We start from the raw sequence: 25,493 nt of genomic DNA on the forward strand, positions 1-25,493 counted from the left end.
CCTATTTGGAAAAAACTTCCAGGTATCCATTCCATCCAGAGATGAATGGGAAGACAAAAAACTCCTGGATAACAAAAATATTCATTTTTATACAGATGGATCTAAGACAAATGAGGGAGTTGGTAGTGGTGTGTACTCAGAAAAGCTTAATCTAAGCATCTCATTCCGTTTCCCTAATCATTGTAGCGTCTTTCAAGCGGAAATTTTAGCGATCAAAGAGGTTCTCTCCTGGCTAAGAGAAAACGTGATATCAACTTCTGATATCCGCGTCTTCTCTGACAGTCAAGCTGCTATCAAATCCCTTGACGGTGTCTAGACCAAATCTTTGACGGCCCTCGATTGTCGATCGTCTCTTATGGAGATGGCGCAGCAATTTAACATTCACCTCTGTTGGGTGCAGGGCCACAGAGACATCACAGGTAATTGTAGAGCCGATGAACTCGCTAAAAATGGAACAGTCATACCTATTTCATTTGAAAGGGAGAAGATAGGTATACCTATAGCTACATGTAAACTAAAAGAAACAGCTTTTGCGATAGCAAATTCTAGGTGGCATAACTTACAAACATGCGCAGCCACAAAACTTATATGGCCTTCACTGGACCTAAAGCGCTCTAAAGACTTGTTATCTCCAAGCAGACTTCATACTAGCTCCCTAATAGGTGTCCTTGCAGGACACTGTCTTATAGGCAGACACGCAATACGACTTGGCGTAGCCTCAAATGACTTCTGTAGGAGCTGCATGGACGAAGAAGAAGAGGAAACAATCTCTCATCTCTTATGCACTTGCCCTGCTCTTTCACTCAGACGCAAACTTCATCTGGGGGACTACTCTTTTGATAATCCCAGTGAACTAGCTAAAAAGGATATTAAATATCTTCTTCGCTTTATAAAAAGCTCAAAATGGTTCGACTAGTTAGAAGTAATTCTCTAGATTCATGTGGTATCACAATGGGCCTTTCTCTTGGCCCAAGTGTGTGGATTCTAAATCCGCAGCCACGTTAACCTTACCTAACCAAGTAATACATCAAATTGAACTGTACAATATTTATAATTCAAAGTAATAAATATTGTTGGAAGATTTTAAAGTATCCGTAATTTATAAGTTTAACTGTCACATGAATTAAAAACTTTGTAATATATTCATTTGTTACAAACTTCAATAAAAAATAATAATACTTTTATTATACAATACAATTCTTTTGGATTAATTTTTGCTTTACATCAAATGTACGAAAATTTTGATCAATTGTGTTCAAAGTCCTTCTTTTTCAAATCCCAAACCAGTAGTTTACCAGCTCTATATCAGTCTTGAAGGGCGCCATGTGTTTTTTTTACAAATGGCACATATCTAAAAAAGTATGGTAGTGGATATGTCTTTATCGTTCCCGTTTAAAACATTATAACAAACAAATGTTCCACAGCAACGCAAATCGCAAACATCCCATAGACACCCTTTAACCCTTGACCTATTTGGGACGTTTAACTATTTTAGTTTAGCATTTTGCGTTCGGGATCATACATGGTCGTATTTCCAAGTCAATATTCAACGTTTGGTTGCCAAATTCTAGTCTCCTGGTTCGGAGTCAACGAAACACGAGGTCTGCTGAAAACATTGGCGCTTTTCGTGAAAGTGTGCAGCAGAATTCAAGTTAGTCATCAAAAAAAAATCTTGGCTTCCCGCAGACCAAAGCATGTCGAATTTTGGTCGTAATTTGGGCCTGCATCCATAGAAAATCTAACGGACCCAGGAGCTGAAGCCTAGTTCCTTAATTAACCTTTGGAGCACTGAGAAGTTGATCCCCTTCGGAATCTTTCTTGTGGGTTTTTATAAGCTGTGGCCTTCATAGTAAACATAATCGATGCAATTAGCCTGAACCTTTGTCCAAATGTATTATTGGGGCTGAGTATTCTGGATAGAATTAAAAAAAGAGAGCTCTAAAAATGATAGGAGATTGTTCCTTTGTCGGGAGATCCTTCTCCAGGTAGGCGGAATTGTTGATCTGCGTAGTCGCCTAGGTTGAGTGATTCTATCTCCCTTACAGCGGAATTCGGTTCGTCATCTCCATTATATAATTTGGAGAAGTGGGTTTTTTATATTCTCAACATACACTGCGGTTCTACTACGATGTTCCTTTGATCTTCCTTACATGCTTTGGTTCGAGGCTGGTACCCTTGGGAAGTTTTTTTACCCTTTGGTTAAATTTACGAACCTTATTCTATTGTGTCATCCCTTTATCTCCTCGATCCTGCTCCTCAAGCTCACTTTTTTCCATCTAAAAAGCCGGTGTTGCTATCTCCTCTTCTGCTCGCGATCAGCTCTGGTCCTTCCGTGCAACGTCGTTTTGTATGCCTATTGCTTAGCTGCAGGCGCCTGTCGGCATTTGTCGTCAAACCAGGGGTTTCGCTGTGGTGGCCGTGTGAAACCAAGCACTTCACAGGCGGCATCTCCGATGGCTGCAAGGCAATGTTGCTTCAATGCTTAATGGAGGCAGCATAGGACTTTTTAAGAGGTTGTTAGAGGCTCTATCGAAAAAGCACACGTCGAATCTTCTCACAGTTAGTCCTTGTTTTAGCTTGGATCGGGATATCCGTAGGCGTACCCTGGTTACAGGGGTAGTGGTCCAGGAGATTTCCATGCCCCCTTGAGGATATCAAGATGTGTGAACTGCGTACTAGCTACCAGAACGTCTTGCCCGCAGCGAAATTGATCAGCTTAAATCCGTTGTCAGAGGTGGTGTCGTGCAGTCTGTATCTCCCGATTGTTGCACCAAAGATGTCTTCTCTTCCTAGCTTGGCGTTAAAATCTCCTCAGACAATTTGAATTGCTCATATGTCTCGACCAAGAATTCGAAGAATATGTCTTTGGTGTCTTCATCTTTCTCCCCTGTTGGGACATGCGCGCATATTAGGCTTATATGTTGGCAAATTTAGCCTTGATGCGGATTATCGCAGTTTGCTCGCTCACACTGTTGAAACTTAAATTTTTTTGCCTGAGTCTAGTTCTAACAACAAATCCACAACCAAACAGACTCTGCTTTTGTTTTCAGTAGCGGTCAGCGTAGTATACATTGCAGTCTTTTATTTTGCGTTTGCCCGATGCATCCCACCAGACTTCTTGGATGGCGGTAATAACTTCCTTGCAGCAATTTAGGGGTTACGCTTATAGCTCGGCTGTACGTGGTCTATTAAAAGACCTAACATTCCGCGTATTGATCCGAAGTTCGTTTGCATGGGTTGTCAACAGTAAATCCGTCCGTATCCTAGGCTTGTTGGTGCTTCGCAACTAAGATATTTTTTACGTGGTCAGGAAGTCACCCGGACGGCACAACCCCCAACCTAGAGGATAAACTCCAAATTTGTCGTACAAGGCCTATAAGGTGTTCACTATGTAGTTCAACCTTACTGGAACTGTAGACGCCATCGTTTATTCCATATTGGGAATTCCTCCACTACCTCTTGAATGCACATGTCTACCATTTGAACATCAAAACTCAAGTTTATGTAGTTTTAAAATGCATCTAATAACAAAATTTTGTGAATAACAATTCTGTACACATACAAGTATAAGATAAAACGGCAATATACCCATTTTGAATAACTTTATGTCACAAAGCTAACTAAGCCTATTGATAAATATCTTTTTATCCGAAGCAGCTATGATTTATCATATGCAGTTTACTGTTTTGTGCATGTTTTGGCCAAGTTAAATGAAACCCTAGGCCCTAGTTCACTAAGACTTCATGACAAGTTGTATGATAAACTAATTTTTTGTTTTTGAATATTCTCTTTTAAACTTATGACAGGTCTTGTTTACAATATCTACGTCATTTCCAACATGAAGACATTTCTCAATAAAATAAGAAATACGAAAACAAGTTGAAGTAAATCTTAACTAATGAACACCCTGTAAATTAGCATTTTAATTTTCGACACTAATTTTTGTATCTAATCTGCGAATATTAAACAAAAACCTGGCATTATTAATTAATTTAATGAACAAAGACGAATAACAAACAAATCATTTCCCCTTCTTAAATCTATGCTTTCTCCTCTCGAAAAACAAGTTTCTTTGATGATATTTAGCTTAAGGCTTCATCTCACAAGATCTTCATCAACAAGTTATAATCTAATAATTTCGTGTTTCCACCAAACGAATCGTCATCACCTCAATCGTAGTTCAGACTTCATCCGATGATAAACTATTTTTGTTCATATCTTTTCTTTTGGTTACATAAAAATTAATAATAGTTTAAAAAATTTACAACACCTCTAAATGGAGAATAAAATTGTGTTTTTGGTAAACTGATGATATAAAATTTATATAATTTATATTTTGTTTTTAATTTTATTCGGCGTTTTATAGTTTTGTTTGGTGGTGATTTGTAGCGGAATTGTGTTGGCTGAGCAGACAGGAGGAGGATATATTTATCAGAAAACTAATTTACCTCAAATCAACGACTTCTCCCAAACAAGACCACATCACCAAACGGGCTCGCAGGCGTTTTCACAGGACTTACAGCCACCTCCGCTGCAAAATCAACAACAACAGAATATATTAGTCAGCAGCTATTTCGACAAAGGTCAACAGAACCTTCAAAATATTCATCGAAATCCTGTCAATTTTGATTCGAATTCGCTTCATAATCATCATCAACATCATCAGCAGCAACAGCAACAACCATTTAATCAACCACCACCACCACCAGCTTTAAACTTTGAGCTACCCTCCGTGAACGTACCACAGTTAAATAATGTCAACTATGCACCACCACCTCAACTACTGTTCAATCCGCAAGCCGAAAATAATGTCATGCGATTCGAATTTCAGCTTTTGAATGAGAATCTGGGCAACAGCATCGAACAGCAGGGCTGCAATCCGGAACCAATTGTTGGCCAATTTAAACCAGAGCTGGTGGATTTGGCCAATGGTGGGCCACTGACACGAATGATAACTACATGCGGACCAGGTAATGATTGCAAGACAATTGTCCTGCAAGCTGATTTAAATCGAGTCCAAGCAGTCCTGCCAAAGCCAACATCCAATCAATTCGGAAACGGACCGCATCAGCAAGGGTTACAGGAGCGGTCATATAATAATAGAGTAATAGAAGGTCGAGGTAATGTGGCTGCAAGCTACTTTAGAGCTGATGAATCCAACGCACTGGTTAGGCCACCGAATAGGCGTCTCATTCCATACACCGAAATAGTTGACGACGATATTTACAATTAATCCAAAATACAAAAATGTCTGCGTGTGTAAGCTTTAGTGAATTGTTAATTTATAAAATACGAAACCTTTTGAATTTTGAAAATAAATTAAAATTATTTTTTCGTTTCTTAAACAAAATGTTGAAAGTTTTATGATTGAGTAAAATGCTTTGGGGGCTTTCGTGTGCATTTACATTAATTATGGGTCATGGATTTGAATGACGTGAAAATAAAATTCGTTGGAATAGGAAAAATAATGAACAACGTGTTTGCTTATTACTTCCGGGGAACCGTTGTAATGTTAATTTATTTGGAACGAGTCGAAAAGTTTTATCCACCAATTTGTTGAAATAAAGAAAGTGTTGGAGTTTAAACGCAGTCGAAAGTCATATAAAGGTTTTCGTGGATTCGACTTAATGAGAATCATCGAGAGAGAAAGAAAAGAGTAAAAATAAAAGATACTAGCTGATTTATTTTTATTTATACAGGGTGGTCAAAAAGAAACAATTAGCCAATGTTGATTACTCAAGTCACTGCTTGTGTAAATGGTGCTTAATTCAGTGACTTAATTTAGTGTGTTTTGCAAATTGTCTTTATTCTAATTACTCAAGAAGCTTATAAAGTAGGATTGATGAATTTTTACTTTAATGCATGTTTCTTTTTGGAAGTTATTTTTACAATCAATGAAATGAAGGGACAAGTTCAGAATACGCTGATTTGTTGAATCTTAATTTCTGCAACTTGTTTTTCTTTCCTTTCCATTTTGAAAATTTGTTGGAAATGTCAAAAAAGAATTGTACATTGGTGTTTATTCTAACCTCTTACGCACTAAGTAATACGGTTTATTTAAAAGTTTGTTTTATAGTGTTCTGGCTTTTCTGGAATTATTTTTTAAATGAAAAGATTACCAGAAATAAATTATTAAATAATTTTGAAGTAAAGGTTTGTTTTCGTACACAAAAGTCTAAAACACTTAAGCTCGAAGATAGATATTATTCAAAATATAAGTCGGTAAACATTTCTATAATTCTTGGGTGATATACCTTTTTGATTGGTAACTTAAACAAGATGAGACCCACAGTAATAACTTCCCACCGCGTCTGCTGATTTGTCTTGCTTAAAAGGTTTGTATGGTTCGTGTTCTGTAGGTGTCTGTTGAGTTATTTGAAACAAAAAATTAACTACCAACAATATTTTGCATATGATGAAATAGTTTGATTTCAAAATCTATCAAAATCTATTAGTCGAAATCAACTTTTCAAAACTTTTTTTAATTTTTTCTTAGGTTTTTATATTTTGTAAGAAAACTGTCGATTTTTATCAAAATTTTAACGATGTTAAAAACATTATTCTAAGCAGCACAAAATTGTTTTGGAGCAGAATCATTTTATTTTTTCGTAACCTGGTGGGACTGGAAAAACGTTCTTGATCAATCTTTTGCCTGCTAATTTCAGAATGCAAGGAAAAATTGCATAAGCAGTAGCATCATCTTGGATTGCTGCAACATTACTACAGAATAGAAAAACCGCTCACGCAACTTTTACACTTAATGATTTTATAGAGCTGATGAATGGCCCATTAGAGGTGTTCTGATACTGTTCGCTGGTGATTTTTGGCAAACATTGCCAGTTGTCCTAAGGGGTACAAAAGTGATGAAATAAATGCTTGCCTAAAATCTTCGTTTCTGAGGGCTTCTTTCAAACTTTTAAGATTGACCACAAATATGCGCTTACAACTGCAGCACAGTTTTCAAGAACTCTTTTGGATATAGAAAATTCAAGTATTTTAAATAATGATGGTAAAGTACTAATAGAACCAACATTTTCAACTAGCGTCACTGGACAAGACGAATTAATAGCTAATGATTAGCCGCAACCACAAGCCTTAGAGAAAACGGATGATTGGTTACGTGAACGAGCAATTTCAGCACCTAAAAACGTTTCTGTGTCCATCAACAAACTTATCTTTTTATTGATAATCTGACTGATCAAGATAATGCTATTGATATTCCAATTGAATTTTTAAAATCTCTGAATACATCAGGACTTCCTCCGCATAATTTGGACTTGAAAATTGGGGCTTCAATAATACTTATGAGAAATTTCAAATGCACCGAAATTATGCAATGGTACTAGATTACGGATAGTAGCTATGCAGAGGAACGTGATTGAAGCTAAAATTCTTTCCGGCTCAGCACAAGGTTAAGTCGTGTCATTACCAGGATACCTATGATTTCTGACGAATATCCGTTCGAATTTAAACGAGTACAATTTCCTATAAAGCTTTGTTTTGCTATGTCTATTAATAAGACACCGTGACAGACCTTGAAGGTTGCAGGCCTTGACATCACAAATACCTGTTTTACCCACGGACAATTTTATGTTGCTTCCTCCCGTGTCAGCGCGGCAGAAAGGAACAATAAATATTATTTACATAGAAGTATTATAACCGTTTTAGAAATATGTACAGAGATAATATATAAATTAATAGAAAAGAGTAGTTTTTTCATCCTCATAAAAAAATCCTCAAATAAAATAGTTAAACGGGTAAACCAGCTGGTATAATATAAAATTTTAAGATTTAAGTCTCTAGTGTTATTTTTTCGTGATACATTTAGGGTAAACCAAAATGTTCACCTTTTTTAAATTGCTATGGTAAAAAAAAACCAGTTATGCAATTTTTTTAAAAGTTCTTTTAGCATCTTTCTGCATTTTTATCTGTATAAAAAAAATTATTTGAAGTTGATATCTCTACTAGTTCTTGAGCTATGGATGACGAAAAAACGTCGCGAACGTACGGACGTACAAACAAACGTACACACGCACGCTCATCCATCTCTCTAAAAATGTTTTCTTTTGACTCTGGGGACCTTGAGACGTCGAGAAATGTCAACAATTTCAATTTGACAAATCGATTCGATTGCAATAGCTTACTATTTGAAGTTAAAAATTCAATTGCCATTGGTTTATAAATAAATAAATTAGGTAGTGCAACAGCTTATATACTAGGTCCCGTTCGGCCACAGTCCTACTGAACCGATGACATATCGATTGTAAAGGAGTCGCCTATCCACGGTTATTCGTCTGACGGATAAGGGTCAGACCGCATCTATCTAAAAAGACGAATGCCTCTAGTGGAATGAAGCCGCTCAAACACTCTCAAAGTACTCGTTCGTTTAGATAGAAGGCCCCAAAAATTAATTGCTCTTGCCATGTGACTTCGAACTAGTTTTATCACGAAATTGTCAATTCTATTGATTCGAGCCCAGTTAGAACACCCGAAACTTTTCCATTTGGGAAGGAGCAACGCTGAACCACACAGGACAACCATAAACAATCATCGGCCGTATGAGGCCCATGTAGTAACCCACCTTCACTCTAGAATCAAGGCGCCGCGACTGCTGTAAAACAGTTGTTTCGTTATACCGAAGGCTCTTCTAGCCTTGGCCAGAGCAGCATTGATATTTCTGTCGAAATATAAATACTGTTCTTACCAGATACTGAGGTACTTCACTACACCTTAGCTTGTTAATCGCCGCCTGTGAAGATCAACGATGCCAACCAACGTGGCCCTAGACAGTGGAGTCTTCTAGTTTTAAGTGAAGACCCTATGACCATATGGTGTCAAAACCTTTTTTCCAAATCAATCAGAATAGCACCTTTGCATAATTGTTTTTATTTATTGCATTGGACATCAGAAACAAGTTTAGACGCAGCATCAATTCTGTCATGGCCCGCCTTGAACCGAAATTATTTATCCGGAATTATTTTGTTATCCGCAGCCCACTTAGTCAAAACTCTTTTTACGATCTTCTAGAAAACTCTGCTGATGCTCGTAAGAAGACTTGTCGACCGCAGATTTGACAGGTTGGAGCTGTCCTTTCCTTTTTTTGTGAGAGGATGAACCACTGCGGTCTTCCAATGCAATGAATAATATCCATTATTGAAGACTGTGGTATAACTGTCAATTGCCTTCATCGGTAAATGTCTTACTATAACGTTGGATATACCATCGATACCTTCTGACTATATTCTTTATTCAGTTGAAGATGATTTGGAGCTCGACCTTCGTTTGTAACAAGAGGTTCACCACGGGTTCTACAGCTTAAACTTCAATTCATTGATAATTTCCTTAAAGTTCCTTAATTGACAATTTAGCTAATTTCAAAACACGAATTATTTTAAAAGCCACCAATGCGAACAGCGTGGATCTTATTCCAGAATAATCTTTTTTTTTTTCAGTTTGTTTCTCAAATTAAATTTGTTTTCCCTAGAAAAACAAAACAACTTGTCATCATAAACTTTCGAAATTACTTTCTTGCTGAAATCTCTTTGGAATTATATTCAATTTGAAAAATGATGAGATTTAAAAAATTAACCAAAAACAAATGAATAAACAGATTTTTTTAAAGTCTGGAGTTGTTACAGTAATAAGTTGTGTTCTTATTTCATAATCTTCAAAACCATATTTTTTAATGATGTGAATTATGCAAGTAATTTTGTTTCTTTTTTGTAAATATATTTATTAAATTTTTGTTATCCTTACAAACAAAAACGTTTCACATAAGTGAATGGAGCTGTTGTATAATATTATCATGGAGCTTATGTACAAGCTTAAAATAGAAACCAAGCAAGTTAATATTAAGACATCAAAGGAGCTTATGTTTCTTTTTCTTTTTAAATGGTGAATTTCTCTGAATTTGAATTTCATATTTGTATAATGTCTACGTCATATCATAAAGGACGAGAGCGAGGGCGGCGGCGGAAGTCACTTTTCAGGAAGTGCTACAAAACAAATATGGTTCCTTAAATATCTCTGTGATGACGACAACGAAAATTTACCAAAGGCGTTTAAGCGTAGCATGTTGTGTTTTTGAGAAAAGGAACTGTACCAAGCAACATCCTGCTCTTTGGAAAGTTTGTAATCCTTGAGAATATTCCGTAACATATTGACATGGTCATTTGAGTCAGTTCAGTAAACAGAAGAGAACTGTGTTATATATGTTTGATGCAAATGTAATTAGGATGAAAAATATTAATGTTTGTTGGATACTGGAGGTTTAGTAGTAATACTTAATTTTTGAACCTCGAAACGAAAGTATTCATGGAAATTTAATTTGTTGTTCCTCTTTTGATATCTCAAAAAAAAATTAAGGAGAAGATTTTAATTAATATTCCAATTTTCAAATTATGTGTGTACAGCATCAGGGTTAAAGCGGTAAAATAAATTGAAGGTTGTGTTTTTTTAACCCGAAAAAGCTTGAGGGATATTTTTATTCTTTCGTCCTTTGTTGTTTTCTGGAGTGCTAAAGACACATTTTAAAGTTTGCCTCTGTAATATAAAACAAAATGAGAACGTTATTATACCTAAAGGATATTATGTAATTGTCCGGAAGTCAGTTGGGTACCTGTTTTTTACATCCTTACAACAAAAAAAGTTGGACTTTTGTTTATGAATGTTTCATTCAAAATATGTTTTAAGTTTAAACCATTAATAATTTAATTTGGTGAGGATAGATGAATCATTCTGCAATAATTTGAGAAATATCATAAATTATATCGTTGAATGTAACGGTTACATAATATGGAGTATACTAAGAAAACTGCACTTTCAGGAGAATTAAAAACATATAGTTCCATTTCTCTTAAAGATCGATGTGCTATTTGAAAAGGGTTACGGCTCAGACTTTTCTTGTAAACCACACGTCCCATATACGGCAATTTGTTTATAAACGAAGTCATTTAGCTTACTTACTTAAGGTGGCGCTACAGTCCGGGGCGGACCTGGGCCTCAACCAACAAGCGTCTCCAGCCAGCTCGGTCCCTAGCTAGCTGTCTCCAGTTTCGCACGCCAAGTTGGTTGAGGTCCTCTCATACCTGGGTGCGCCACCAGAGTCGCGGTCTTCCTCTACTGCGCCGCCGTCCCTCGGGATTGGATTCGAAGACCTTCCGGGCTGGAGCGTTGATGTCCATCCGCTCTACATGACCTAGCCATCTAAGCCGTTGGACTTTAATTCTGCTAACTAGGTCAGTGTCGCTGTACAGCCCGTACAGTTCGTCGTTATATCTTCTCCTCCATTCTCCATTTATGCGTACGGGACCAAAAATCACCCGAAGAATTTTTCTCTCGAAGCATCCTAAGACGCTCTCATCTTTCTTTGACAGGGTCCAGGCCTCAGCGCCATAAATGAGAACCGGGATGATGAGTGTCCTATAGATGGTGATTTTACATGCTCGAGAGAGGACTTTACTTCTCAATTGCCTTCTAAGTCCAAAGAAGCAGCGATTTGCAAGAGTTATTCTTCGTTTGATTTCAGCGTTGGTGTCGTTGTCTGCATTAATAGCGGTGCCTAGGTAGACAAAGTCCTTAACTACCTCAAAGTTATAGCTGTGGTGACGTTTTGTCCAAGACGTCGTCGTTCAGTGTCCTTTTTTGATGACAGCATATACTTGGTCTTGCCCTCATTGACCACTAAACCCATCTTCTTCGCTTCCATCGCAATGCTCAAAAACGCTCCACTGACATCACGCTTTGATCTTCCAATTATGTCAATATCATCTGCGTATCCGAGTAATTGGATGGATCTTTGGAAGATTGTGCCTCTAGTGTTGACGGTTGAGTTTTGCACAATTCTTTCCAGCACGATGTTGAAGAAGTCGCATGACAGTGCATCGCCTTGTCTAAAACCTTTTTTGACATCAAATGCATCGGTAAGATCTTTTCCGACCTTGATAGAGCACCGTGCATTCTCCATCGTCATTCTGCACAAACGGATAAGTTTGACAGGGATGCCAAAACTAGACATTGCTCGGTAGAGCTCTACCCTATAGATGCTGTCATACGCGGCTTTAAAATCGATAAAGAGATGGTGGGTATCCATTTGAAGCTCCTGGGTTTTTTCCAAGATCTGCCGTAGTGTGAATATTTGGTCGATAGTGGACTTTCCTGGTCTGAAGCCACTCTGATAAGGACCAATCAGGTTGTTGACGAATGGCTTCAGACGTTCACATTACACGGCAGAATGGATCTTATACGCAATGTTAAGGAGACTAATGCCTCTGTAGTTGGCGCAGTTTAGAGAGTCTCCTTTCTTATGTATCGGGCATACTATGCTGAGATTCCACTCATCGGGCATGCGTTCTTCCGACCATATTTTGCAGATGAGTTGGTGCATGCTCCCTACCAAGTCATTGCCTGCTGCTTTGAATAGTTCGGCGGTGATGCCGTCAGCTCCAGCAGCTTTGTTTGACTTAAGTTTAGATATAGCTATCTTCACTTCGTCAAGGTCGGGTGGGCGGAATTGTTGATCTGCGTCGCCGAGGTTGAGTGCTTCTATCTCCCTTACAGCGGAATTCGGTTCGTCGTCGCCGTTATATAATTTGGAGAAGTGATCTTTCCATATTCTCAGCATCGACTGTGGTTCTACTACGATGTTCCCTTGATCGTCTTTACAGGCTTCGGTTCGTGGCTGGTACCCTTGGGAGGTGTTTTTTACCTTTTGGTAAAAGTTACGTACCTCATTCCTGTTGTGACATCCCTCTATCTCCTCGATCGCGCGCTTCTCATGCTCTCTTTTTTTTCGTCTAAGAAGTCGGTATTCCTCTCTCCTCTTCTGCTCGTAGAGCTCACGAGCAGCTCTAGTCCTTTTGTGCAGCGCCGTTTTGTATGCCTCTTGCTTCGCTGCGTGAGCTTGCCGGCATTCGTCGTCAAACCAGGGGTTTCGCTGTGGTGGCCGTGCGAAACCTAGCACTTCAGAGGCGGCATCTCTGATGGCTGTAAGGCAATGTTGCCACTGGTTTTCAATGCTTAATGCAGGAAGCATAGGACTCCTTAGGAGGTTATTAGAGACTCGATCGGAAAAGGACATGGCAGTCTCTTGCGATTGTAGCCGTCTAACGTCGAATCTTCTCACAGTACTTCCTTGTTTTGGCTTGGATCGGGATATCCGTAGCCGTACCTTGGCTACAACGAGGTAGTGGTCCGAGTCAATGTTGGCCTCTCGGAATGTTCGGATATCCTGGATACTGGAAAAGTGTCGTGCGTCGATCGCAATATGGTCAATCTGGTTGACGGTTGAATGATCAGGAGATTTCCATGTCCCCTTGTGGATATTAAGATGCGTGAACTGAGTACTAGCTACCAGAACGTCTCGCCCCGCAGCGAAATCGACCAGCCTGAATCCGTTGTCGGAGGTAGTGTCGTGCAGGCTGTATCTCCCGATTATGCCACCAAAGATGTCTTCTCTTCCTAGCTTGGCATTAAAATCTCCTAAGACAATTTTAATGTCATAGCCAGGGCATTGCTCATATGTCTTGCCCAAGAGCTCGAAGAATATGTCTTTGGTGTCTTCATCTTTCTCCTCTGTTGGAGTATGCGCGCATATTAGGCTTATGTTGGCGAATTTAGCCTTGATGCGGATTGTCGTGATGCGCTCGCTCACACTGTTGAAACTCAAGACTTTTTGCCTGAGCCTAGTTAAAACAACAAATCCACACCCAAATAGACGCTGTCTTTGTTCTCGGTAGCAGTCGCCGTAGTAGATATCGCAGTCTTTTAGTTTGCGTTTGCCCGGTCGACCCCATCGCACTTCTTGGATGGCGGTAATATCGGCCTTGCAGCAGTTTAGGGCTTCCGCTAATTGTTCGGCTGCACGTGGTCTGTTAAGGGACCTAACATTCAACGTACATATCCGAAGTTCGTTGTCCTTATTTCGTTTGCGTGGGTTGTCAACAGTAAATTCGTCCGTATACGAGGCTTCTTGGTGCTTCGCAATAAAATTATTTTTTACGTGGCCAGGAAGTCAACCCGACGGCACAACCCCCAACCTGGAGAGTCAGATCCTTACTCTAAGGAAGGGGAGCCGGATGAACCGCTCCTTATAGGCCTGGGCTCCGAATATGTCGAAGAAACCCTATAAGGTGTTCACTAAGTAGTTCGACCTTACTGGAACTGTAGACGCCACCGTTGATTCTATCTCGAGAATTCTTCCGTTGCCGCCTGGATAAGGAGAGGTGCCTTAGTGGAAACACCTCTCCCCCCTCTCTCGTTTGCTGCCCCCCACAACTTTCCACTGGGGTTTGAACCCAATCTCCAGTTGAGGTACTAGACACCCGATGTTCACCGTCATTTAGCTAGAAATCAAATTTCCCTTCATGAACAAATGATTTGTTTTCTTTTTTTCCAAAATGAAATTCTACAATTTGGGAGAGCTATTTTAACAGAAATGTCAACACATGTGGTATTTGAAATGTGTTTTGTTGTTTGTCGTCAATGTAAATAACCTTAAAATTCTTAAAAACCGTCTGATTTGTAGAATTGAAATTTTGACAATTTTCAACATTTAAAAGAATTTAGAGATTGTTTAGATAGAAGTCTATTCGCCGATATAATTGGTATGAATGAACTTACAGTGAAATCAAAAATTGAACAAATAAATAATATTTTTTAGACATGTGGTTTTCAAGAAGATGTAATTTATTGTTATTGGGTTTGAAATACAGGGTTATCCACTTTGCGGTTTTAAAAGTAAACACATATAAAATATTATTTTTTGATGATATTTCCTTTTTATTATAAAGTTTGAACTTAGACATTATTTGTGAAACGCTTCATCTTTTATATCAAATTACCAAGCGAATTGTTACAAGCATCGATTCTTTTGAGGTAATTTTCGACCACATCTCTCTTTCTTTCTCTGTCTTTCGTGTAGTCCAGCGGTGTCAAATCGCATGATCTTGGTGGCCAGTTGATATAGCCACGACGAGACGAGAAATTGCGCGGCCAAGTCGTCTTCTTCAATAACAAGCAAAAGTCGCTTATCATATGACCACAATTTTCCGAATTAACGGTGAAAATCGTTCCATCGTCGTTTTCGAAGAAGTAAGTTCCAATCACACCTTCCGAACAAAGAGCGCACCAAACAGTGACTTTGTGTGAATGTAATGATCTCTCTTCAATTAATTGAGGATTCTCAAAACCCCAAATACGACAATTTTGTTAATTAACATACCCACCGAGCGAGAAATGTGCTTCGTTGCTGAAAAAATTGTTGGTTTAAGAACTTAGTTGGACAGGTGTCGAATTTATTCCAGACCTATATTTTTAAAACCGCAAAATGGATATTTACGGTAGTTAATCGTTAGACACGTTTAAATCATTGAAAAAAACCACAAAACAAACATTTGGAAAATTTGTGAAACCGTCACTGATGTCATAAGGCCGTGCATTCGTGCAATTTTTTCTGATGACACGAAGCAGCAATCGAAAGTTAGTTACTGTTTGGTGTGGTCAATTGTCGAAAGGTATTACTTATTCACAGAAGTGATATGGTCAGTTGATAACCATGCCAGACTTCTTGGGTACAATCCCTGCCTATGCCTAAGACTGTATGCTTAGAACTGAAAGTACTTGACTAAACTTCGATGAGCACTTTTTTAACATTTTTAATAGTTCTGAGTGACCTCTGTCGACCAGGTTTGGACGCAGAACATACATTGGATTTTCTAAAGCCTTTGATTTGCGAAGAACTAATACGACCATTTTGCAACCTGTTTGAAATCAGATAGTTAAATATGTTAACCAAAGAAAAATGTATATATTTAGAAAATTATGTTAACTTCTGCGAAATGATTCTCTTTTTGAAGATCTTAGCTTTTAACTTACTAACTTAAGGTGACTCTACAGTCCGCGTCGGACCTAGACCTCAAGCAACATGCATCTTCAGCCAGCTCGATCCCTAGCTAATTGTCTCTAGTTTCGCACGCCAAGTTGGTTGAGGTCTTCTCCCACCTGCGTGCGCCATCTGAGTCACGGTTTTCCTCCACACAGCCGTCCCTCATGATTTTTTTTTTTTTTTTTTTTTTTTTTTATATCCGATGGAAATCTTCAAAAGACACTCGGTAAGAATCGGTACCGAGTAGTGTGGGACTCTTACCGCACTAAAACCACCGGTGAATCAGGACCAATCTATGAAAGATCGACAAATGATTTTTATTTCTTAATTTTTAAAATCGCATTGGGGGAAGTTTAAGGTTATAACACTTTCCTGTAGCTTTTAGCCCATCAGCTCATGAGGCTTGGTTCTTCTTAATCTCCGAACATTGTCTCGTACATTTAATACGGTCTCCATTTCAGAGTTAGTATGACTTTAGAGTCGCTGATTGTGTGATACAGCGTGTTTCTTAACCACTTCTGTAACCATTTCAATTTGAAGGTCACGATGTAGATCGCTATTTCTTATATACCAAGGGGCATTTATTATTCCACGAAGGACCTTGCTTTGGAATTTTTGGATGGGTTCAGCATTTGTTTTCTTTGTACAGCCCCATAGTTGGATGCCATATGTCCAAACGGGTTTCAATACTTGCTTATATAACATTAGTTTGTTCTGGATAGATAGGTCAGAGTTCTTTCCTATTAACCAGTACATTTTTCTGTACTTCAAGTTTAGTTCTTCTCTTTTCTTTTTGATGTGTTCTTTCTATTTAAGCTTTGCATCCAAATTCATTCCAAGGTATTTGGCGGTATTGGAGTAAGGTACTTCTGTACTGTTTATAAAAATTGGAACATTGTTTATGTTTTTGTTTGTAAAGTTTATATGCGTCGATTTTGTTTCGTTTAATTTGATACGCCATTTGTGCGTCCAATCACTAACTTTATCGACTGCATTTTGCAATTTTTGTGTAGCCTTCGTAACGGATTTATCTGGCACCAATATTGCAGTATCATCAGCAGAGGTGGCCATGATAGCGTTGATGTTCACTGGAATATCCCTTGTATATAACAGATACAGGGTTGGTCCTAGGACACTTCCTTGTGGTACACCGGCTTCAATTTTCTTAAGTTCCGAGTAATTTTGGTCGTACCGTTCACTAAAGAGTCGGTTCGTAACGTAGGATTTCAGTATTTCGTAGTACTGCATGGGGTAGTCCCTATGCAGTTTGTACTCAAGTCCCAAGTGCCAAACCTTGTCAAAAGCTTGAGCAACATCTAAGAATACAGACGAGCCTTTTCCACAACATCCGTAATTCGATGCACGTGGTCTATCGTGGAATGTTTATTTCTAAATCCAAACTGATGGCTCGGAATTAGTCTTCTTTCTTCAATTATTTTGTTAAGCCTTTTAAGTAGCAGTTTTTAAAAAACTTTTGCCATGATTGGTATAAGCGATATTGGTCTGTAAGATGTAACTTCTGTTGGTGGCTTACCTTGTTTAGGTATAACAATGACTTCCGCAATTTTCCAATGATGTGGCACATATCTTAGTTTAAGGCATGCGTTTATTATAAATTGGAGTTTCTTGAAGGCTATAAGAGGCATTTCTTTCAGAACCTGAGCAGTTATAAGATCGTACCCTGGTGATTTTTTGTTTGACAACTTATGTTGACACATGCTTCTTACTTCTTTGAGCGTGACAAGAGGTATTTCACATTCGTCGTTTCTGTCAACAAACTGTAAGGGATCTGTAGCTGTGCTTGCTGGGAATGGCTTGAAAACATTCGCGAGATGTTCAGCAAAGAGATCAGCCTTTTGTTTCGGGTTTCCGATCCATTTACCATCTTGAGATTTTATTGATTTGATTCGAAAACCTTCGTTAAAAATTACCAAGCCATCTAAGTCGACTTTTATTCTTTTAACCAGGTCAATTTCGCTGTACAGCACGTACAGTTCGTCGTTGTATCTTCTCCTGCACACTCCATTATGCATTTTAAGACACTCTCATCTTTCTTTGAAAGGGTCGAAGCCTCAGCGCCATAAATGAAAACTGGGATGATGAGTGTCTTATAGATTGTGATTTTAGATACTCGAGTGAGGACTTTACTAATCAATTTCCATTTAAGGCCAAAGAAACAGCGATTTGCAAGAGTTATTCTTCGATTGATTTCAGCGCTGGTGTTACTTCTGACTTTATAGCGGTGCCTAGGTAGACAAAGTCCTTAACTACCTCAAAGTATATAATTGGTCTTGACAACATTGACCACTAAACCAATCTTCCATCGCAATGCTCCAAAACGCTTCAGTGATATCACTCTTTGATCTTCCAATTAAGACAACATCTTCAGCGTATCCGTGTAATCGGATCCATAGTATAACTCCAAGGACGGGGAGCCGGATAAACCGCTCCTTATAGGCCTGGGCTCCGAATATGTCAAAGTAGCCTTATAAGGTGATCACTTAGTAGTTCAACCTAACTGGAATTGCCACCGTTGATTCAATCTCGGGAATTCCTCCGATGTCGTCTGGATAAGGAGAGGTGCTTTAGTGGAAACACCTCTCTCCCCTCACTCATTTGCGGTCCAAAACAACTTTGTACTAGGGTTAGAACCCAATCTCCAGTTGCGGTTCTAGCCAACAAATGTTCACCGATGTTCAGGAACCAGAAAAGATATCGACTTATTCGTAAAATAAATTTTAGTATAACAGATTTTCGACTAAAAGGCTGGGGAACAAAAACAAATAGAAACTTATTATTTATATAAATCAATAGTTCTCAAGTCAAGTATATTGAAAATAAAGGAAGATATTGACTTTATACTTTTAATGTTCTTAGGTCACTGGCCTTTTAAAAAACTTAACCAGAATACCAAATTTAATATATTTTGTACCATCCAAAATCTTTTCCTTGAATTCAGTTATTCAAAATGCCTGCCCCTCCGTCGAGTGCCACTAAATATGTTATCTGGAATGAAAGTAATACATTTTTTCCCTTTCTCTTCTACTGTATCCAACTGTTTTCGGATCTTATGACAAATTACCTCTTCAGCCATTTTTAAAGGAAATTTATTTATATTCAATTTTTAGAACTTTGACCATTTAAGCCTAAAATAAACTTATTTAACTTTTTCCTTCTCTCTTTTTTATACTTTCAGATTCCACATAATTGGACATCTCTATAGACACTGGAAGCCGTTGAAATACTCTAAATCCAAAAATTATCAACTTTGGTATTAAATGCAAAATATTTAATTTCGATAAGAAAAGAAATTGAAAAACTGTCCTTATCCCCTTTGTATAATCGAATCAATATCCTATATACACTCATCTCTATAACAACAACAATATCCGTAACGTAAGAAAGATAACGTAAATCTGTTGCGCTGGCGAATCGATTCAATACAGTGCCCGTCATAATGGAAGGGCCGGAAGTAACGTTCCTTTTCCAATTTGGAAATATACGTGACGGGATATCCGTCCCATCGACATCATTAACTTTAAAATCACTCAAGGATATGGCATGCGAATTTATCAATTCCAAGGTAAGTCTTCATCCAAAATAAATTCTTAAGTCTGTAGACGAAGCTTAAGCATCTTTATTTTAGTTTTTATTTCTAAAAAATTGACAGTCAATTTGAGAAAACGTTTTCATTTTCTGTTTTCTTTTGTCTATTTCTTTTGTTTTATTGTTATTTCTTTATATTGTTTAAGGTTAAGGATAGAATAGGGATTTATAACTTAATGGAAAAGTTTAACTCTGTTATTTTTTTAAAGTTTTTTTTTTGAAACAAATCGTTAAACTTATTTGAGAACAATTTTCGTTTACTTTTGTGTTTTTTTTTGTGTTGTTTTAAATAATTTTCGAAGAAAGTTTTAAAACTGAGATTAAGAAGTCTTATCCATTTTATATTGAAAAAGACATTGTTTTTGTGAATTTGATTGTTTTTGGACAAAAGTACTCTGAGTCAATGGTAATGACAGGCAATCTTGACCTTAATTTATGGAATCCTTATACATTTGTGAGAATGTAAAAGAAGAAGGATAAGCTTAGTTACTTATTGAGGATGGTAATGGAACTCATCTCATCTTGGCTTTAGTCTACAAACACTTTGTCCACAAAAAGTCATTGAAAGTCGTCATCCGAATCATTCAGAAATTCTTTTTCGGTTGTGCTTTGCACGATTGGTCGTTTGAAAAGTTCTAAGTGAAAGTAAGGATAATGCGTTGAATCCGAGAAGGTATACGAAAAAGAGATTATGATGAAATATGTAATGATGACAGTTGGAAACTTTTAAGTGGTACAGATCATCATCATCATAAATATTATTTATTTAAGTAAGTAATGTGTCAAAGTAAAGAGAATTTTTTGACTATATTATAAATAGGAAAGCAGTTCGTTCGTTTGTTTGTTTGTTTGTTTGTGCCTACATCACTTCGCAACCGAACAATATTATGACATGATTTCTTGTGTGAAGGTAGTTAGGAGGATGTGGATTGTTTTAAGCTAATTTAACTTCGTTAAAATGAGTCTTATTTGAGCGGATCCGCACATAACACTTATAATTAGATATTAGATAATATTTTTCATCATCAAGAATGGCGTGATCAGATCTTTAGCTGCTTTATGCCTTTGGAATGAGGGTGTATCTACCAATGGACACAGTCATGGACTCAGAACAGAGTCCCCAGTAGAGTTTCTTAACTCACTTAAACTATCCAGGGTGCTCTCACATCAGCTGCAATTTAAAATTGGTCTGACAGTAATGCTACTGCGAAATTCAGATGCCTTTGATTATGCAACTATAGAAGACTTTGTTCAATACAACTTTTGAGAAACATTACTTACTTTACATAAGTTGGTGCTACAGCTTACCTAAGCCTCAAGTAATAAATCCTTCCAGCTTACTCGACTTCTAGCTTGCTATCTCCAATTTCGAATACCAAGCCGGCGTGCGTGCGTCATCTTCAACTTTATAACTCCACCGTAAAAGAGGTCTGCATTTGCTCCTGGTTCCCTCAGGCTAAGCGTATAATACCCTACGGGCTGAAGCCCGTAGTTTTTTGACTAGTGACAAATTCCTTTACAGCCCGTATAGTTCTTGATTTTATAGTGATATCAAGGGATCCTTGATCCACCTGGGAAACAGTCCATGCTTCTGCACCATACAGTATGAAAGGGATGATATGGATTTTGTACAGTGTCAACTTTGTACTTCGCAATAGGGCCTCATTCCTCAATTGATTACTTAGGCCAAAGAAAAAGCGATAAGAAAAAGTTATTCTACGTTCGATTTCAGCGCTGATGTCATTAGCAGAGTTAACAGCAGTACTCCGATAGATAAATTAATTTACCACCTCGTAGTTATATCTACCCATTTATAGGTTGTGACCAAGTTTACGATGGGAAACGACTCTATCGATGACAGTAAATACTTCGTTTTGTCCTCGTGAATCACTAGACCCATTTTGTTGACTCAAGGCTCGATACCAGAAATGGCACCCCTAACTCCGTTTGGTTCTTCCCATAATGTCGAAATTATCTGCATGTCCCTGATATTGTGTGAATTTTTGGAAGATGGTGCCCTTGGTGTTGACGTTGGTATTTTACACCACTCTTTCAAGAATAATATTAAAGCAGCTACATGACAGCCTTGTCGAAGTCCTCTGGTGGTTTCAAAGATTTCGGTTTAGTCTCTACCAATTTTGACCCATCTACAAGAATTCTGCAACGTCTTCCTGAAAAGTCGTTTCATTTTGGCAGGGATACCAAAACTCGACATGGCACGCTATAGTTCGTTCCTGTTGACACTGTCATAGCTTGCTTTGAATCGATGAAAATTATGATGCGTATCGATATTATATTCTCCAGGATCTGGCGTAGAGCGAAAATTTAGCCGGCGATTGATTTTCTAGGCCTGAAGCCAGGTGATTTGTGAATGGCTTCAAGCGTTTTGCTTTTAGGTTTTGGCGAGGGGATCATAAAATTCTGCATGCGCGTTGATGAGCCTTAGGTGGTGGATTTTGGTCTTAATGTGAATTGTTGTCACTTTTTCGCTAACATCCTGAAAGCTTAAATTTTCTTCTGGCAACATAATTGCGATTGAATAAAACGCAGTTTTTGCTTTCTTCTTATGAAGTCCTCTGCATTGTTTATGAAACTGAATACTTGGTCTATAGTCGAATAAAAATAAAAATAAATTGGGTGGCGCAACAGTCCGTTGTGAACCAGGGCCAAGTGACTTACAACTCGCAACCATTCCTGTGTGCGAGTACTGTTGTCAGGAATGGAAGAATAGCTCTTTTTAAATCCTTCTTGAAATGCATTAAAAATGTCTTTTCTTCGGTCCAATGTACTGAAAAGCTTTACGGAAGAATTTAAGAAGGAGTTGCCCCTATAATTTTCCGGTACATCATAATACCCTTCTTTGTGTAAGGGGTATATTATTGACCTCTTGCAGCTTTCAGGGACATCTCTCAAAATCCTGTTGAACTCCTCTGTCAATAGGGATAACAATTCTATGAAACAGTTCTTAAAAAATCTCTACTGGAATTCGGTCTTCACCCACTTCCTGAGAAGGTGACTTAGTTGTCACAGTTCTGGGTTCGTTGTTAGTTCACCTTTCGGCTCTCTAAAGGATAATTGGAGAAGTTTCGACTCGTGGACTGTGTCAACGCAGCCTATTACTAAGGGTCTCCACATACAGGAAACTCAAACTCAGCCGAAAAAATGGAGCACCTAATATGATGACTAATTAAAAATTGTGGAAAATTGATTTGTAAAAAAACTACTAGTGCGACATTTTTTCGGTTTTCACAGCCTAAAATGGCAGAGACGCTTGAGCAACACTTTCAAGTTGTGCAAATTTATTTTGAAAACTATAGTTGTGTTCAAAATATGCTTATCGTGCAAATTTTATTTCGTGATGGAACTCAACTTTTGTTTAAGTAATGCTATTGCTCAAGAGTGGTATCCCCGCTATTGTTTTGAGGAGGTGTTCTTAACTGCTGGAAGAACCACTGCGTAAGCTTTTTCATCTGGCCTAGACCTCAGGTCTCGTTCCAAGCGAATCGAAAACAGCATTTGTCCAGCCTATTCTCAAAAAAGGTGAATCATCCTCACGGTCTAATAACCGACCGATTGGATAGCACTTGCTTCCGTTCTTTCAAAGGTCATGGAAACGCTGATTAAATATCAGGTCAAAAAATTTCTTAAAGATCGAAAGCTTCTTAATGACCGACAATACGGCTTTCGTAGCAAGCCATGGTGATCTCATGGGTCATCTCACCGAACAGTTTAACAAATCTTAACATAGTTTCGGAGATTGTAAGATTATTGTACTTTATATTTTAAAAGCTTTGATAGGGTTTGGCATCAGGCTCTCTTATCGAAAAGGCTTGCTTTCGGTTTTCATGAATCCTTGCTTCATGGGATTAGTAATTACCTTTTGAATCGTTCACTACAAGTTTTATTGGATGAATTTAAGTCTGAAAACAAAATAAATGCTGGTGGCCCCAGGGCTCTGTTCTATCTCCAACACTATTTCTCATTTTCATTAATGATCTCCTGTCTGCAACTTTTAATCCAATAGATTGTTTCCCTGACGATTGTACTCTTGGCTTTTCATACACGTTTTCAGATTTACATCAATGTACGATGTACAATGGGAAATAAGACGTATAATTTAATGCTTCGAAAACCCAATGCTGTCTTCCTACTATCCATAAATGGCACTTGCATCGAGAAGACTGAATATTTCGATATTCTCGCGTATGTGTATCACCAACCACTTTTGGAGGAATGATGCCGCAAGATGTTTGGGTTTTCTAAGGCGATGCAAGAAGTTTTTCTCCCCCTCTGATCTGGCTGTTATCTACAAAACTTATATACGTCCAAAGCTTGAGTATAACTTCCATATCTGGGCTGATGCTCCTGCAACTTACTCAAGCCTCTTGGACAGTATTGAACGTAGAGCATTTAGATTGATTGGTGATATTACCATCATAAGATCATTTACGTCACTAGAACATCGTCGAAATGATTCTTGTCTCATCCCCTTTTACCGGTATTTAAATTGTTTATGCTTTAGAGAAATAGCCAGTTGCATTCCTCCCCTTAAACAGTTTAACCGTAACACAAGCGCTTCTGGGAAAGCTCGTCAATATACCCTCGAGCCCAACTTCGGTCATCTGTCAAGTACAGAAATTTGTTCTTTAGCCGAACTATGCGAATGTGAAATGACTTTCCACACTCTGTATTTCCCAGCCATTGCAATATTCAGGAATTCAAAACCAATGTGCACCGACACCTTCTTTCAACCCCTCTCTCCCTTTCTTAGTGCTCACACTGTGTCTACATAATAAGGGTAAATTATCCCTTTGAGTGTGGGCTTATGATAGAAAAAAAGGGTATGTTGACTGTTTAGTATTCTTTGAAGGGCCATAATATCTGACTTTTTCGTTCATCAATTTAACAACCATAATTTGCAGAAGCTGTTTCAACGAAATGAACATGTAAAGCCGCTCACTTGACTATTTTCTGTGGGGATGTGTAATGTCGCTAATCTATGCCAATAAACCTTTTACAATTGACAACTTGAACTACAGCATGCAACCATGTTATTGTCAAATAACTTCACTCTATAGAGTCAAAACTTTTAGATTATGTGCTAGAGACCAAATTTCTATTATGATACCAAAAGATCATATTTCGAATAAATTAGGTTTCATGTAAGTTCTAAAAAAAAACACCTTTGTTTTATTCCATTTCGAAGTTATTTACTTCTAAAAAACTCCCTTTTTTGTTGATATTAAGTCACACTTAATTGTGCGTCTCATAATATGAACTTGACAAACTATTAGATTTTGGCTAAATTAAGTAAATTTTAGATTAACATTGATTTAGGTGTTGGTTGTACATTCTTGCTCCTTGTTATTAAATCGAAGCTTTTCTCTAAAGCTTCGGTGGTTTATAATTTTTCCACGTATTTGGCGAAATAAAATGTATAAAATAGAGCAGGGAATTGTCAAATTCCAGAATCGTTCTACGTATAAAAGTCAAATTTATTCACGTAAAAACTCGCTTCAATAAGGAATTTTCATATTTTTCTTTTTTAGTATTAATTTTTGAGCATTCAGCATCACTGAACTCAGTTACTATTTTTTATTCATCAAGTTACGTAGTCGTTAGTTGGTTTGATTATAAGTCGTATTTTCGAATTGAATCATCTTTTTTAACGAACCCATATATAACTTGTCTTTTCAGTTTAGAAACCATCAATCAGCAAAAGTAAATACTAAATACTTTGTATACAGGATCAAGAGTTCTTCAACTTTTAGTTTTGCACTTCAAGTACTTGTATGTCATTGATGAATCCTTCCACAAGGATTAAAGTAAAGTTATCAAAAGGAATTTTAAGTGACATGCAGAATGTATGAGTTGTGTATTTTCATGGAATACATGATTGGCAATCTTAAGTTTTTGATATGTTCAAATTTGTCTCTCTGCCAAACCTACCATCAGACTCCCCCCTTTCCCCCTTTGCATAGGTTTCATGTTGTACGTGATGTTA

At 37.8% G+C, this 25,493-nt stretch overlaps 2 protein-coding genes across 3 annotated transcripts in view; both read left to right on the forward strand.

Moving 5' to 3' along the window:
- The first annotated feature begins 4,141 nt into the window (after positions 1–4,141).
- LOC129939542 (uncharacterized) lies at positions 4,142–5,350 on the forward strand. Its single transcript, XM_056047584.1, has 2 exons — positions 4,142–4,300; positions 4,367–5,350. Exons 1-2 carry the CDS (start codon positions 4,277–4,279, stop codon positions 5,231–5,233), a joined length of 891 nt encoding a protein of 296 aa, XP_055903559.1. The 5' UTR covers positions 4,142–4,276; the 3' UTR covers positions 5,234–5,350.
- Positions 5,351–19,085: 13,735 nt separating this feature from the next.
- The window catches only part of LOC129943504 (serine/threonine-protein kinase D1), a 127,556-nt gene continuing 121,148 nt past the window's right edge, over positions 19,086–25,493 (forward strand). For both annotated transcript variants that reach the window (XM_056053005.1, XM_056053006.1), the window contains exon 1: positions 19,086–19,466. In XM_056053005.1, coding sequence (XP_055908980.1) covers positions 19,341–19,466 — 126 coding nt within the window. In that variant the 5' untranslated portion in view covers positions 19,086–19,340. The remainder of the gene's footprint in view (positions 19,467–25,493) is intronic.

The sequence above is a fragment of the Eupeodes corollae genome, chromosome 1, assembly GCF_945859685.1.
Source record: "Eupeodes corollae chromosome 1, idEupCoro1.1, whole genome shotgun sequence".
Lineage (NCBI taxonomy): Eukaryota > Metazoa > Arthropoda > Insecta > Diptera > Syrphidae > Eupeodes > Eupeodes corollae.